The sequence below is a fragment of the Sceloporus undulatus genome, chromosome 1, assembly GCF_019175285.1.
Source record: "Sceloporus undulatus isolate JIND9_A2432 ecotype Alabama chromosome 1, SceUnd_v1.1, whole genome shotgun sequence".
Classification (NCBI taxonomy): domain Eukaryota; kingdom Metazoa; phylum Chordata; class Lepidosauria; order Squamata; family Phrynosomatidae; genus Sceloporus; species Sceloporus undulatus.
In genome coordinates this window covers 127,325,804-127,341,166 of record NC_056522.1, presented here as the reverse complement: position 1 = coordinate 127,341,166, position 15,363 = coordinate 127,325,804, and the positions used below count along the sequence as shown (strand labels likewise).

The window sequence follows — 15,363 nt, the reverse complement described above, 5'->3', positions numbered from 1 at the left end:
TTATTATTATTATTATTATTATTATTATTATTATTATTATTATTATTATTTAGTATCCAGTGAGAGAGTAACACATTTTTCCTATCTTAAATATGCATGTATTTATTTATTTTTATTATCCCACCCTTTCTCCAAAAACTGACTGTCAGAGTGCTTATGAAATTAAAACAAATATAGTATAGATAAAAACACTGAAAACCATTGAAATGTGGTTAAACTACAACATTAAAAATTACACATCCATTAGTGGTGTGTGTGTTTTAAGATACCAATTAAGAATATTTCAATGCACTGTTAGAAGTCTTTTTTTCCCCATAAAAACAATTCCCTGAAGTCTGTTGGAATAAAAAAAATATTTCCCTCCCTATGGAAGGACAACACATGGCAACCAACCTAGTTTCTCTATAGAGGATGTTACAAGTGAGCCAAAGAGTAGCCATGGAGAAGGCAATCTCTCATACCTCCACCAGATGCAGCTGTGATGGTGGTGGCAACGAGAGAAGATCCTCGCCTGAATATCTCAGAGACCAGGCAGGCTGATATGGAAGAATATGATGCTTCAGGTAGCCTGGATTTTAACCATGTAGGATTTTAAATTTCAGTGCTGGGTGACAATACAAAATGTAAACTGTCAGCAGTCGAAAACTGCATACATACATATATAAAGTAGAAGAGGTGCAATCAAAGAATGAAACGAATAAGAAAGCAAAGATTAAAATCACAACAGGGATGATCAACAATTTTTCTACAGAATTAAAACCACTTTGAAACATACCAAGATAACACAAATACACTGAATTTGAAAAGCCTGTGAAAATTAAAAGGTCTTTGCCTGGTGCAAAGGACAAAAAGGCATTAAAATATAGTGAAGGTTTTTATTTTATTTTTTAAAATTATAATTCCTAGAATGTCTCAGCCAGCTTTCTAGGAGATAGTTGCTTGGCTATCCTTTGTACTGAAATAGGTACCAAGCAGATGTTTCTGAGGAAGGCTTTCCAGAAATGGAATAGAAGACCCTGTATCAGAGAATGTATTTTTTTGTCTTGAGCCTTTATTAATGTTTTGTGTTGTTATTGTTACATCACAGATTTTGTTTAAACTTCTCTTTCTGAAACACTGAAAAGGAGATTTCAGAAATGTTCCTTGGATGTGATATTGGTATTGTTTGTAGGTCATGGAAAATATCTTGACTGCATGCCTCCATTTTCACTGCATGTGACCATCTCTCTCTTTCTATCTGTTTTTATCCATTCTGTTGAACTTTCACTTCCATGTTTCCAAAACTTGTGAAGAGCAACAACACCGCTGGAGTCATGCATTCCAAAACAAGATACTTTAAACTTCCTAAGTGCTAATCCAGAAGAAACACAGAGGTATCCTTGCTAAATTATCTTGAAACTTGATGTGTGTAAAGTATCAAATAGTATTATAAACCATTATTATAATATTATTACAATTATAACATTATTATAAACCTTTGTGCCATTTTTATCTTATTCAGCATCATTGCCCACTTACTTTAATATGCACATTAATGTATTTTAAATACTCATTAAATTATCACTATAAGTTTGATTTTGTAGTTGGATTCTCCTTTTAGAAAGAGCAGTAGGATACTTGGAATTTCAGTAACTACAGTGGAATTTTATGAGTGGGGTTGGGGAGTTTGGTAATTTGAGTTCATGAATGTTTTATTACATTACCAAGAATATATAGAGCACATAAAGCCAATGAATTATTGTCATAGCTACTGAGTGAAGTGGTGATACAACTGCCCAAAGAACTATTTTGGATTCAGCAGGAGCCAATGGGAAATGGGTACAAGAGAATGCAATCCACTAATATCAACATCTTCTGAGCAAAGCTACATGGATTAAAAGTCATTAGGTTATGTTCCAAGGATCTGTAAAGAAAGCCCCCCACCAAACAATTTCAGTCTGCAAGTGGGGGAAACAGGTTAAGACTACTGTATATAAAACAAAATGGAACTACCATGGAAGACAAGAATTTATCAGTAGTTAGTCATGTATTATTTGCTGAGCAGTTAGCTTCTAGTCACATAGAGGGAACAGCCCATCAGGAAACATCCTAGTCAAGTCAGTAGCCAGGTGAAACCATTTCCAGGAATGTAGGAATGTGAATCGCAATTGGCATTATTTATTTATTTATCTATCATTTTCTTTCTGTGCGACCTTTCTTCTAGAGTAGACCCAAGGCAGCTCACAAAAGATACTTTAAAACAGTACAGTTTTAAAACACCATTTAAAACATCACATTAATATAACAAGTTAAAAATTTAAATAATGAAAACATGCTACTACTAAGTTAAAAATATAAAACCATTAGAAACACAAAAGCAACCATTCCAGTAAGAAGCCTCTCTGATTACATATTAAAAGTCTGTGTCGAGAGAAATGTTTTTGCCTGCTGGTGAGTGGAGAACAGGGATAGCAAGACTTAAGATCTTGGTTATTACAATGTTTTTCCCAGAAATGGCATTATAGGTATTGGACTATTTCTTCACATGGAGCCTTAACTTGCATATTAGACCTATAATAATACTAACACATATATACTTCTCGTGCGATCTCATAGTCTGTCTCTAGTAACCAGATGCTCAAATAGACATAAAATAAGCTTATGTTTCTTTGATTCAAATTGGTTATTCAAAGATTTTGCAAGCTTTCATCAACCATCATTCTGAAGCTTGGACTTGTGACAAAGTTGTTCTGGATATCTGTACCCAATGAAGAACCTCTGGTGCCTAAATAATGCTATTTTTAATAAAATAAAATCCAGAATTGTTGTTATTCAAACAAAAATGAACTATTTAGACTTGGATTCATATCTATTACAACTAGTCACAAGAGACTTAGCAATATAAATAGCATGATAATAACTAGGAAGCAGTAGCTGGTCTTATATGTCATGAATGAAATGTTCAAGGAGCTGTCCAGTGTACTGAAACTATTTCGAGACAAATATTATTTCTATTAGTTGGATTTCATCTTCTGCCTAGCACTCCCATTTTGCCATTTGAGTAGCAAAGATACATGGCATATTAAAACCAATATGTGGTTAGACTTTCAGTGTTTCACATTGAGTAACTTGGAACTGATTCCCCAAAACCATCAGACTGTTTTCATTACTTTGAGCTCAGCTTTGTAAAGCTCATGAAACTTGAGTGGTCATTTCGGGCCCCATGTCTAAGAAGCACTATGCATTTGTAAATTCTGTGAAAAGCATGGTTGTCTTGTTTAACCAGTGATGCTAAAATGTGTACTGTACCAGAAAGCCTCTCTGGGATTGTCTCCATGGACAACCTCCCCTGAATTCAACCTGAGATTGGCCAAGTCCTGTTTAGATTGACCAAAACCCCAAATTGGATACTGTCTTTATGACATCCATGTTTGATTCAGGGCTTCCTCCCCCAACCCATATTTAAATCGCTCACCTCTTGCTGTGGGTTTTTGGCTCTCTCCACAGCAACAGTGGGTAGCTGCCTTCCCACACAGTTCCTGTAAGCAGCCTGGTACCACTGCTATGGGTGCACATCACTATGAGGTCAGAATGGGTTATGGGTTTTTGACTCTCCACAGTGACAGTGGGCAGTTCCTGCAAGCTGCCTGGCACTGCTTCTGTGAGCATGAATCACTCTGAGGTCAGAACAAGTATCCCAGCTTTGATAACATGTCTGGGCCCCTTCTTCCAACTTCGCAGCAGCACTGGATGATGAATAGGGACTGCATGGGAAGGCAGCCACCCGTTGTTCACTTTGCAAAGCAAAACCCACAGCAAAAGAGCAGATAAGAGGCACAATTTGGGGGAATTTGGAGCACCATGGAATATTCTGGCATGTGAAGATGAGGCCTCAGTTGATTGGGGTGGTCAGCTAACAAGATAATCAAAGAGCAACTTTTTAAGCTTTTTAGGCACTTTGTATGCAGGCATTCAATGATGCATTCTTCTGGAATTTTGCAATCTTAATATCTTGTAGTGTTTGGTATAAATACTGAAAAGTATTGGTCCAACCCCTTTTGAATTTCAACTTGATTTTTTTTAAAATCCAATTGAGTAATCTATGGTTGCATGTGTATTTAAATGCATTGAACTGATTAAAACAAGGAAAGAAGATTTTGTCACATTCACGTGGTTATATTTAATATTTAAGTGGACAGTGTTATCCGTATTTGTTTTCTTTGAAAATATGATACAAAGGCAATCCATTACTTTCAAACCCAGAGCAATATCAATTCTTACCAGATGCTTATGGCAAGATTTTATCTTCAATGAAAAGTGAAAAATTCTACTATGGAGTGGAGTCTACAGTTTTTTTGGCACCAGAGGCTGCTTTTAATCTGAATTAGGGATGAATGGCACCTCATTTTGAACTAGCAGCATGAGCAACCACCACCACCCCACACCCATCAGCACTACCCCAGCCACCAATGGTTGACACTCAGGAATGAATGGCTTCAAAAGGGCTGGAAATGGCCAGTATCAAGGAGGCTGAGTCATTTATCTTTCTGTTTCTGTCCATAGCAAAGCTTTCTGTGCCATGACTGGAAGTGGGTAGGGTTTATTCAAAGCCTATATTCACTAGCCATTCATAAAACCTAGTTTTGACACTTCCATCTGCCAGCTGTTTTGCTTGAAATATTCAATTTAATTCCTGGATTGCTTTCTTTCTTTTCTTTTCTTTTTCATTTTTTTTATTTTTTGGCATCTCATTCCACAGGCATTCCAGAAAAGTGGAAAGATATAGCAGCCAAAAACAGTCTAGGAAAGGCTCTGCATCAGAAACAGAAAGGTAGGACTGATTCTACAGTATGCAACAGTCATGTGCTTCAAGATTAATTTAGATGCATGTTCAAATTGTGTACATACCCCCATTTTAAACACTGGCTAATAGTTGTTTATCATAAAGATGTGAAAACCTATTACTCATTTATGTAATTTATATTCTGCCTTTTCCCTGATAATGGTGTTCTAACATACAATAAACTTATGGTATAGAGATAAATCCAATGCATGGCTCTACTGATCCTTTTGCTGCTGCTGAAAGTCTGGATGGACTTTATTGTGACCTTAATTGTGAGAAAGAAAGAAAGAAAGAAAGATTAACAGTATCCTAAAGCCATGAGGGAAGCTTTTTTTGCACGAGTAAAAATTCACGTTAATTTGGGAAAGTAATGATATATTGATCAAAAAATGAGGGTAAAGGAAACAATAGGAAATGTAGCAAGAAACAACAAAATATAAGGATGGGTTGTATCTGATGGTGGTTTTTGTGCTACTGGAAACCACTTCCATTCACACAAAATGGGGCATCTGATGGTTACTGATCCTTCTTTACTCATAGCAGTCCTACAAGAGATGGTATCCAGGCCCATTTGGCCAACAATAATTTCCTTTATGCCTGTCTTCAAAGTGCAGTGTCAAAGAATAAGATGACCCTGGAAATCTTGGGAGCATCTGCATTCTGCAGCGAATGTGCTGGCAAAAATCATTTTAAAAGGTGGAAATGAGTGGTGAGGAGGTATATTGCACCAGTCCTAGGATGCCTCACCTGTGTAAGAAGTAAGCATTTTCCCCTGGCCCTTGGGGAAAATGAACTCTACAAGTTTATTTTAGCAGTAAGAATTATGCATGCTCTATTTCATTTTATATATGTTTAATCCCCGTGAATGTGTAAAAACTGCAAATAACAAAAACACCATGTTTTTACCTGAGAGGATACCTCTCTAGGGCGGGTTACAGACCTCCTCTTTGGGGCGGGCTGCACCTGCCCCTTTCCCTGCTGTATCTGGGCCTCAGCATCCAGAGCGGCAGCCACTGAGGCCCCGATCCGCCGCTTTTTGGGCTGCGGGGAAGCGGCAAAAGGCCCCTTCCCCGCAGCCTGAAAAGGGGTGTCCCTAGGGCTTCAAGCCCCAAGGACACCCCGCGGTGGTGGGGAGGAGGAGAAAGGGGCCGCTTGGCTCCTTTCTCCTTTGGTCCACTGGGCGCAGCCGTCTGAAGGCTGCGCCCAGTGGACCAAACCAGGAAGGAGCTCCAAAACGGAGCTCCTTCCTGCTCCGCGGAAAGGGTGCATTATGCGCCCTGGTGCGGAGCGAGGACGTCACGTCCACACCGCCCCGTATAGAGGCGGCGCGGTTGTGACGTCCTCATGGCAGCGGCCGTGCGGAACGGCCGCTGCCATTTTGTGCGCGCAGAGCACGCACTAGGGTTAGGGGGTGCAGAAGCACCGCCCCTTTCTAAACCTTGTACGCGCTCTGCGCGTACTTTCGTGCCCGTCTGTAATGGGCCTAGGACTCTCTAGGTATTCCAGTGCAACTCTGTGGTCAATGTCAAACCTACACTGACCATAGAATGGTGCTGGAGGAGCTACAAAGACCTAGTAGAGGTCCTTCAGTGCAACTTTTAGTTAAAGTTGCCCATAGAGTTGCACTGGAGGACCTAGATATTCCTAGAGAGAATATATTAATCAAATCCGTGAATAATCAAATCTGCAAATATCAAAGCCACAAATATGGAGGGATAACTGTATAGGAAAAGAAGGTCTTTAAGAGCATCTAATTAAATCTAAGAGATAAATAAGCCCTGGTTCTCAGGGCTGCAGCAAATTAAAGATTGTGTACAGCTTTAGTTTTCTGCCCTCAGTGTTAAGGGAATTAATTTCTTTACTAGACATTGAGCTTTGTAAGCGGATAGATCTATGGCATCTTACATTTTAGGAATTGAGATTGGAATCAAATACTATTTTACTGAGGGGAAAGCCACAATGACTTCATTGATACTTACGTCTAAGGAGACATGTGTACAATTATGGACTAAAGCACTACTTAATAGCAGTGTTGTCCTTCCCTTATTCCACTTTCCTGACACAATTTTGAAACCTCTCTCAGACTTGTTCCAGGTAACATGTCCTGGAAGAAGAATATAAATTAAATGCATGAGTTGAAGTGGGAAAGCTAAGAGCAGGGTTATAAGCAAACCACTATTCCCTGGCTGATGGTATCTCACATGCTTTATTTGTTTATTTGTATGTTCATTCAATCAATATTACTCTGATGAAATGCTAAAATATGTTTTTACATTTTAAGTGTCCAAGGATTTACTTTCACATACATATACATTGCAGCTAGTCTAATTTAGCAGTAAGAATTAAATAGCCTTCTCAGTGCTACATTTTAAGTTCTTACAATCCTAATAATCACAGCCAATGATGAGGAAAACGGGGAGTTACAGTCCCACAACAACTTGATGCCTTCATGATTTTTACCCCTGATCTAATTGAACTTAGAGACACTTACTTCTGAACAGATGTGCACTGGATTTTACTTCTCGATGGTACTTAGCGTCAGACAAATGTTGGTATACGATGGCAGCCTTGATTTTGTACCCTTTGTAGTCTCAGAGCACTGCATTCTTATATGGATTATTTCATAATTTGAACATTAAGGTTAAGCCAGTATTGTTAAATCTAGTTCCTAAGGATGACATTTTAGCTTCTGATGAAAGTATAAATGCATGATATACCATAGCACCATATTAAAATGATGAAGAAACATGATGCTCTTGGAGTCACAAGCCTAGATCTGTCTCAAATGTTATTTCTGTTAACAATTAAGATGGCCTAGAGTAGAGGGATATTGATGTAGGCAGAGGCCACTCACCTTCTTGGCCATGTGGAAACGAGGGACAAAGAGCAAGAAAAGGCATATAATAAAGTTTCAACTCCATTAGCAAAAAGAAGGTAACTTCCCTTGAAATTCAGGCTGTTCCTGTACTGTGCAAAGCCAACTGCCCCCTTTTTAGGCAGAGAACATTGAATTTATCCTTATATCTTCTTACTGTTCCTCCAGCTGGTTAGATGCATCTTCTGTTATCATATACTTTGGCAAAAATAAACACAAACCTGTTGTTGTTAGCAATGATGTTGTGGATTTCAGTTTTTGAAAGATTTGTGAAAGACAGAAAATACAAGTTAATACTAGTATTTATTCAGGTTATGCTGTATTAGGAGGGCATAACAGTTGTTTTCAGTGTAACCATTTAATTATCTTCTCCTAATTACTTTGTAACTTTAAACTATTTAATTTAAATGTGTCAATTATTCCTGTACTGTATTTAAAGACATAGGCCTGTTACAGACTGCCAAAATAAAGCTGCTTCGGGTCTCTTTGGAGGTATGCTATTTAAATGATGCATGGGTCCTAAGAGACCGGAGGTTGCGCCAAAGCCACACTCCATTCCTAAGCACTGGAGTGCAGCTTTGGTGCAGCTTCCGGATTCTTAGGATGCATGAATCATTTAAACAGCATACCTCCAAAGAGACCCGAAGCAGCTTTATTTGGGCAGTCTGTAACAGGCCATAGCTGTGTTAGTCTGGAAAATCAGCATGCAAGGCGTCTGAAGAAGTAGAGTCAAGTCTACAAAAGCTCGTGCATCTTTCTTTCTGTTAGTCTCCAAGATTCTAAGAGATCTCTTTGCATGCTTATTAGACCAGTAGTTAGAATGCAGTTTCTAACTATGAACCTAAGGTCAGTAAAGATGTGGTTAATCAGAGTCCCTTTTGGTTTTCCTTAATAAATTAAGGAAAGCTTGACTTGAAAAGATCATGTGATAATAATATAGTGAGGAGGGCCTTCCAACCCAACCCACCAAAGTCTAGCAGAGATAAGCCAGTGACATACACAAGAGTAGGTCTGCCCTATGCTTGTGTATGTGGGATTTGTTTTTGTTATTGAAGAGGTTGGTATTCTCTCGCTTCCATTTTGCTGTGATAGCTTCCCACCTTGGCTATTGCATTACTAGTAGAGAATAGGGAAAGTAGAAAAGTGTCTGTGGGGTGAAGCAGATAGTCACGAAAGTGCGGCCTGAGGCTGCTCCAACCAGAAGTGGATCGGGTCTGCAGCAGCCACACAGCCCTCTCCAAAAGCTGACCGCCGCCACCAGACCCAAACCATACATCCAAGAGCTGGATTATCCTGGCTCCTTTTTGCTCCTGTCTAAAGAACTGGAGCATGTCCTTGATGTGGCTTCTGGCCATGTTGGAGATGTACATCGTATAAATGGCACACCTCCAATGCATCTGGAAGCCACTTCCTTTGGCCCCTGTGTGTTTTGGGTCAATGTTTCAATAGCCATATGCAGACCAAGGACATCATTTTCTGAGAGACCTCCAAGGGATCCCAGCAGAACTTGGTAGGAGATGCCCTCAATCTGCTTCTGGCTATGCTTCTCTGATCCCACCAGTTGCCCATCAGCAATTGAATGGCTATGGGAGTGGGCCTATTGCAGTAAAAAATGAATCTAGGACAGAGTGACCAATGTCATAACCACAAAGGAGGACAAGGTACCAAAATGTAGGCCATTCAAGAAAAATGGAGGAAATTACAAACTAAAGGCTAAAAACACTAATATGAATATAAATTCATTTCATGTGATTTATTTACAGCTACATTACATATATAGTATTTTATTATATACTCAACTGTATTATTCTGCTGAACCTATCTTTGTTAAAATGCCTTGTTGGCATTATCCAATGTTAAAACTTTCATCCCACCCCACTGCCAGCCTTTCCTTCTCCCTCTCTGGACCTCTCCCAGCCATCTAACACCACATCTGTGGTTCCTGGAGGAGAAGGCTTTTTCTTTGTCAAACAATAACTTAAGCTGCATTTACAATGCAGAATTGATACTGCTTTACCTGTGGCTCAGTGCTGTGGAACTCTAGGATTTGTAGTTTTGTGGGATATTTCGCCTTCTTTGTCAGAGAGCTCTGGTGCCACAATGAACTATGAATCCCATGATTCCATAGCATGGAGCCATGACAGTTAAAGAAATGTCAAACTGCATTAATTGCGCATTGTGGCAGCAGCTTTAGATTTTACAATTGGCAATAGTTTTGACTAGAATAGTGAGCCATCTACTGGAAGCAAAGCATAAGTTCAGGGGGTGTTTATAATGCTTATTCTTTCCAATATGAAAGAATAAGCATTATAAAATATCCTGTTTATTTATACTGCTAATATCAAGCAAACACTGAGGTACTCATACAAGCCTTGGTTCCCCCCCCCCTACTATTACTTACATACTCACTGCACAAGTGTGAAAGTCTAGCATTATTTTACTGTAATATAGCTATTTCACTAAGTTGATTGAAATCAGTATAGTAAACCAGAAACTCATCAAGCATAGTGATACTATGTTTCATTGGGAGTTTTTCTCCTATCTCATTTATTCTATGATGGAAAAGGCCTTACCTCCTGAATATACTTATTTAAGCTGAAATAGCTTGTATATAGAACATATTGCTCCAAAGTGGACAAAGCTATGGATGAAAATGAACAGCCTTCTACCACTCAGTTGTGGCTTCAAGGCTATACAGTGGCTTGCCTGTAACTGCTTGGAGACAGAGCTAGTTACCTGTAGGCTCCTGGCAAGTTACAAACCTATTGCTGTCATATGTGTTCCTTCTCCTTGATTGTGGAAACTGTGGCATATGGGTACTTCTGGCAGTATATGAATCTGGTTTCCCAGGTAAGTAGCAACAACAATCAGGAATGATGTTATGTGAAGCCATGCTGTAGATAAGCTTGTTTACACGTTGTGGCCAGAATCCAGTAGTGCAGTTGATCAGAGAACATGTTTTCGAAGGACTATACCATGTTCACCCATAGCAGTCACCAGCATGACCTAAAGGCCAATATTCAAAATTGGATTTAGCAAGACCAAAAGTGGATTTAGCAAATACATCATTATTCATCCCAACAAGAGGCTTAGATGTCTTCTTTTTGCTAATTAATAATACTTTAATAATATGTCTTTTGAGATTCACAAGGAATGTATTGGCTTATTTTAACTTGGAGGAATTTTGGTGTTAGTTATCTCGGTTCTTTTAACAGCTCCAAAATTTCAAACCTCTATCTGTGTAGATAATAATAAACTGGCTCTGTGATAATTTGCAATGCAGATTTATGAATATTAAGAAATATTTTTGAGTCAGAAAACTATCGATGTTAGTACAGATGGTGTATGCATGCATGTGAGTGAGTGAAACTTATATGCACCTAATGACTGAATCAATATTTCTTTTTGGCCCTAATGTTTTAGGGTTCTACTGCCTTGTGTTTCTAGAAGGGGACTTCCAACCCCAAGAATCAGTGATCAGCCAGTCATTACTAGGGGGAAACATCACACTCGCTCAAGGTCGAGTGAGCATTCTAGTATCAGACCATTATGTTCTGTACATCACCTAACTCCTGGAGGGTCGGCACCACCTTCTCCACTTCTGACAAGGTTGCTATTAAATGTATAGCCACCACATTTGTTTTCCACCTCCCAGATGTTAACATGGTGGTGTACCTTCTGGAGTACATACAGTGCATTCACTCATTCTGGCACTCCAATACAATCTGTTTTCCTCCCCTGATTATCTACACTTTTCTCATATCCTCTGCTCAGTCTTTCTCTGCTACCTGGATTGTTGAAATCATAAAAAGGAGCTTACCACAGTAGTTCTATATGCTTGTGTTTTGTCTTCCCATTGTTTTGTTGTGTTATGCATTCATATAAAAGTTTTCCAAATATTTCTTTTTTCTTTTTTTTTTTAAAAATTGCAGCAATACAAAAACTTGTTCAGTTTTAACAAAGGGTGTGTTCTCACATCATGCATTTTCTTCATACTAGGTATAAAGATTAAAATCACAAAAAAATTCTAGCTTTCTTGTTATCGTTGGCCCTCTGTATCCACAGATTCTGTATCCACTGATTCAACCATCCACGACTTGATTTTTTTAAATTCAAAAGCAAACCATGATTTTGCAGTTTTATATGATGGATACCACTCAGCCTTCCATCCTTTCATAGGTTGGAAAAATGAGTATCCATCTTGTTGGGGGCATTTGGATTACACATTGTAAACCTCTTAGAGAGTGCTTAAGTGTGCTGAGAAGCGGTATAGAAATGTACTTGCTATTGCTACTGTTTTTGCTAACCAATAGTATACAATGGGACTTGAGTATCCACAGATTATGGTATCTATGAGGGTCCTGGAACCAAGCCACAGCAGATATCAAGTGTTCACAGTATGATATGGATAGGGTATCATATATAGAGGGAGGGAAGAGGAATAGGCCAAGAATTTTTCCTGGGCCAGGGGAACAGAAACAAATTATAGATTTTATTGACTTACCCTTTCTTTAGCTATGCTTGATCAATTCAATGTAGTAATCTTCAGTGATACAGTCTAGAGATACTTGCAGATACTTGTTGTGATAGCTATGCAATTTCCTGGAAACACTAAAGAGAGCAATACTAATTTAATTCTCTCAAGCCATGTGTCAAAAGAAGAAGTATACACATGCAAGAAAATGCACACAAAGCAAAAAGAACATACTAAAATCCTCACAGGGATGTTACAGTTAGTGATGTGTGAACATACTCTGAATCTTGATTTGCAATAGTTTTACTGTACAATATTGTCTCGTTCTGTGAAATTTTTCTTACAGGTAATTTTATACTGGTAATATATTGGAAAGTGTTTGAATGCCTCTAATTGGCTGGAAAAGTTTACATTTCATTGGACATACTTGGGAATAGATTTTAAATTCTATTGGTAGGACTGCCAAACTATTCTTGTGTTTATGTTTTAGAGAAGGAAATCACGAAGAGTGTGGTGTGAGGACACATATGTGCATGTGTGTGTATGTGTATATCACTTGCACACACATGCTATTGTTTTAATTATTTTTATCCATCTTTAGATGGAGTAGACCAGCCATCTGAATAAAAATAATATTGTGTTCTGTATTCATGCATATGTAGATGATTATATTGGTTCCAGTGATTAATGTATCTGTAGTTGGGTGTTTTGGATTATTTCAAGTCTGATGAATCAAAAGCAACTGCTTAACACTTAGATTGAAAGGAGTAGGTTCTGAAGGGAAAAGATATTAATAGCTTGTGACATATGTGCAAAGTTAAAGTCTTTACTGTCCATTTTGTAGACATTTTAACAATGGTATTTCATTGGGAGCTTATAATATCTCATTGGCACAGCTGTTTTGTTACATCATCCCATTTAATCTTAATTCTGCCTGCAGAATGCACCAACCAGGAAGTCCCATGCAGTCGTCTCCAGCAGACACACCTTTCAGCAGCCGTAGGGGAAGACAGCTTCCACAAGTTCCTGTCAGGAGTGGCAGTATAGAGCAAGGTATCAAATAACAAGCTTATAGTTCAAAATCTTAGGTTTGTTTTCTTCCCTCCGTCTCCTTTACAAAAATACCTTGATCTTGTTTATCAGTGCTTTATTAGTTTCTACAGATAAAACAATTCTTTATTGAATCATCCATGCTTTATTACTTTCTACCAATAAAGCAATGCTATCATACAAAAGTGGACTGGAAGCTAGCACTGGGCATTTGATTATACCATAGCTTCATTTAAGAAGTATATCTTGTGTTTCTTGCTCATGCAAGCACGTTAAAACCTTTTTGTGCAGATGATTCTAGTTTCTTGTGATCTCATGCATTCTTGGCAAAAGGCAAGTTAAGATAATAAAGCTTACTGTATCATGTTTATTCATTTATCATTAATTTCGTTTTGTGAGCTGGACCTGACCTATTGTAATTTGCTGACAGGAATGTGAACAATGTTAACAATATCCCTTTCTGAGCATGTCAAAGATCAAGTGCAAAGGTGGGGGGAAATAATCTGTTACCAAGGAAAACAGGAGGGAATCATGAGCAACACATTACTGTAAATATCTGAGGTGGTTGGGAGATACTGGATTGTAGGTATTATCCAACAAGTATGAATTAATTATTGAAGAATTACTAAATATGTATGATACGTTAGAAAATTGTTTCTCATTCCATACATTTATTTTCATGTATGTATTTTCTATCGTATGCTTATGATTTTGATGCATAAGATATTTGCTCTTCTTGTTTCATTATTTTTGTGAAATAAGATCTCATTTTTTAAAAAAAAAAGATACATTGCCATTCATCCGGTTGTACTTTTTATGAATGTCACTAGTATGGAAACTGTGCAAGAGAATGAGGAAGGGAAGAGATTGTTATTGTTGTTGTTGTATTTATTTGCATCCCGCTCTTTTCCCAGAACTGGGACTCAGAGCTGCTAATCATATGTAATTTCTCCTGGGTGGGGTAAAAGTGTTTTGTAGAAAAATTTTCATGGGTGTGAAGAGTCTTTCTCATATATATATATATATATATATATATATATATATATATATATATATATGAATGATTGGATAATAAGTTATAATAATAACATCTCATTTCAAATGATACTGATGCAACGGTAACTTTGATCATCTGTTTTAAACAATAAACCTGGAAAATTAGATTGGTTTCAGTAATCAAGAAAAAAAGCATAAATGCCCTTAATTTAACATATTCCATGTTGGTAAAAAATTTAATCAGGTGAACATGAGAGAAGATTTCCTGACTGGTGTCTGACAGTTCTGACTGTCTGTTGTTAAAAGATGGGCTTATTCTGGGAAAAGCTGTTATTCATATGGAGCATCTTTACAGCTGGTGGTAAAGTAGGTGCCTCCACACATTCACCATGGTCAGTCAATTCCTGTTTGCCCTGCATGCCTAGTAAACACACAGTATTATAACTAGAAAAAGACTTTGAACTACAAATGTTAGTTTTCTGTAGGTACAATCACTTGTTGAAATATGGAAGTGTTTTTATTTTATAATTACTTTGAATGGCTTGGTAAGTTTTTCTGCTGTATGTTGTTCTTATCAATCCATCGCTAACCCAACTGGATATATAAATTGGGGTTAAGTGTATTTGTTCTGGCATTACATTGCCCTGTGTAGAAATCCTGTAACTAGGTAACCAGCAGTGATGGGGTCTCCAGAGTAGAACACTGTGGTTTCAAACAAACAAGTATCTCCACTGGTCTCAATAGAGCAGCACAGAATTTTCCAGATGTGTTCCTGAGATATCTTTGCAGATGAGAGATGGTTCTTCATAATCAATCATTCCAAGAGAAAAAAGACACCAAACATCTGACCAATTTCAGTAGCTGTTACTGTTTGTAACAGATGGATGTATGCATGGTAAAAGTATAGAAATTGAGAAATATACACATGGTTGAGGGGACTGGGACTTCAAGAAAGCCTTGGATATAGATTCTATACATTATACAGCAGCTGGCCCATATTAAAATCAAGAAGAAATATAAATATATTTATTAGGCTTTAATTCTTCAATAATTTTAGTGTGAAACAATATGAATGTATTATGCAGAGTTTCATTGAGACATATATGAAAAGGTGATGGCAGAATTATGCATCGGTCTTCTGTTATT

The 15,363-nt window shown here is 37.8% G+C and overlaps 1 protein-coding gene across 1 annotated transcript in view; it reads left to right on the top strand.

Moving 5' to 3' along the window:
• RIMS1 (regulating synaptic membrane exocytosis 1) overlaps positions 1-15,363 on the top strand; it is a 336,871-nt gene that overhangs the window by 238,838 nt on the left and 82,670 nt on the right. The window contains 4 exon segments of the mRNA XM_042475735.1: positions 1,293-1,373; positions 4,739-4,810; positions 11,121-11,306; positions 13,112-13,224. Coding sequence (XP_042331669.1) covers positions 1,293-1,373; positions 4,739-4,810; positions 11,121-11,306; positions 13,112-13,224 — 452 coding nt within the window.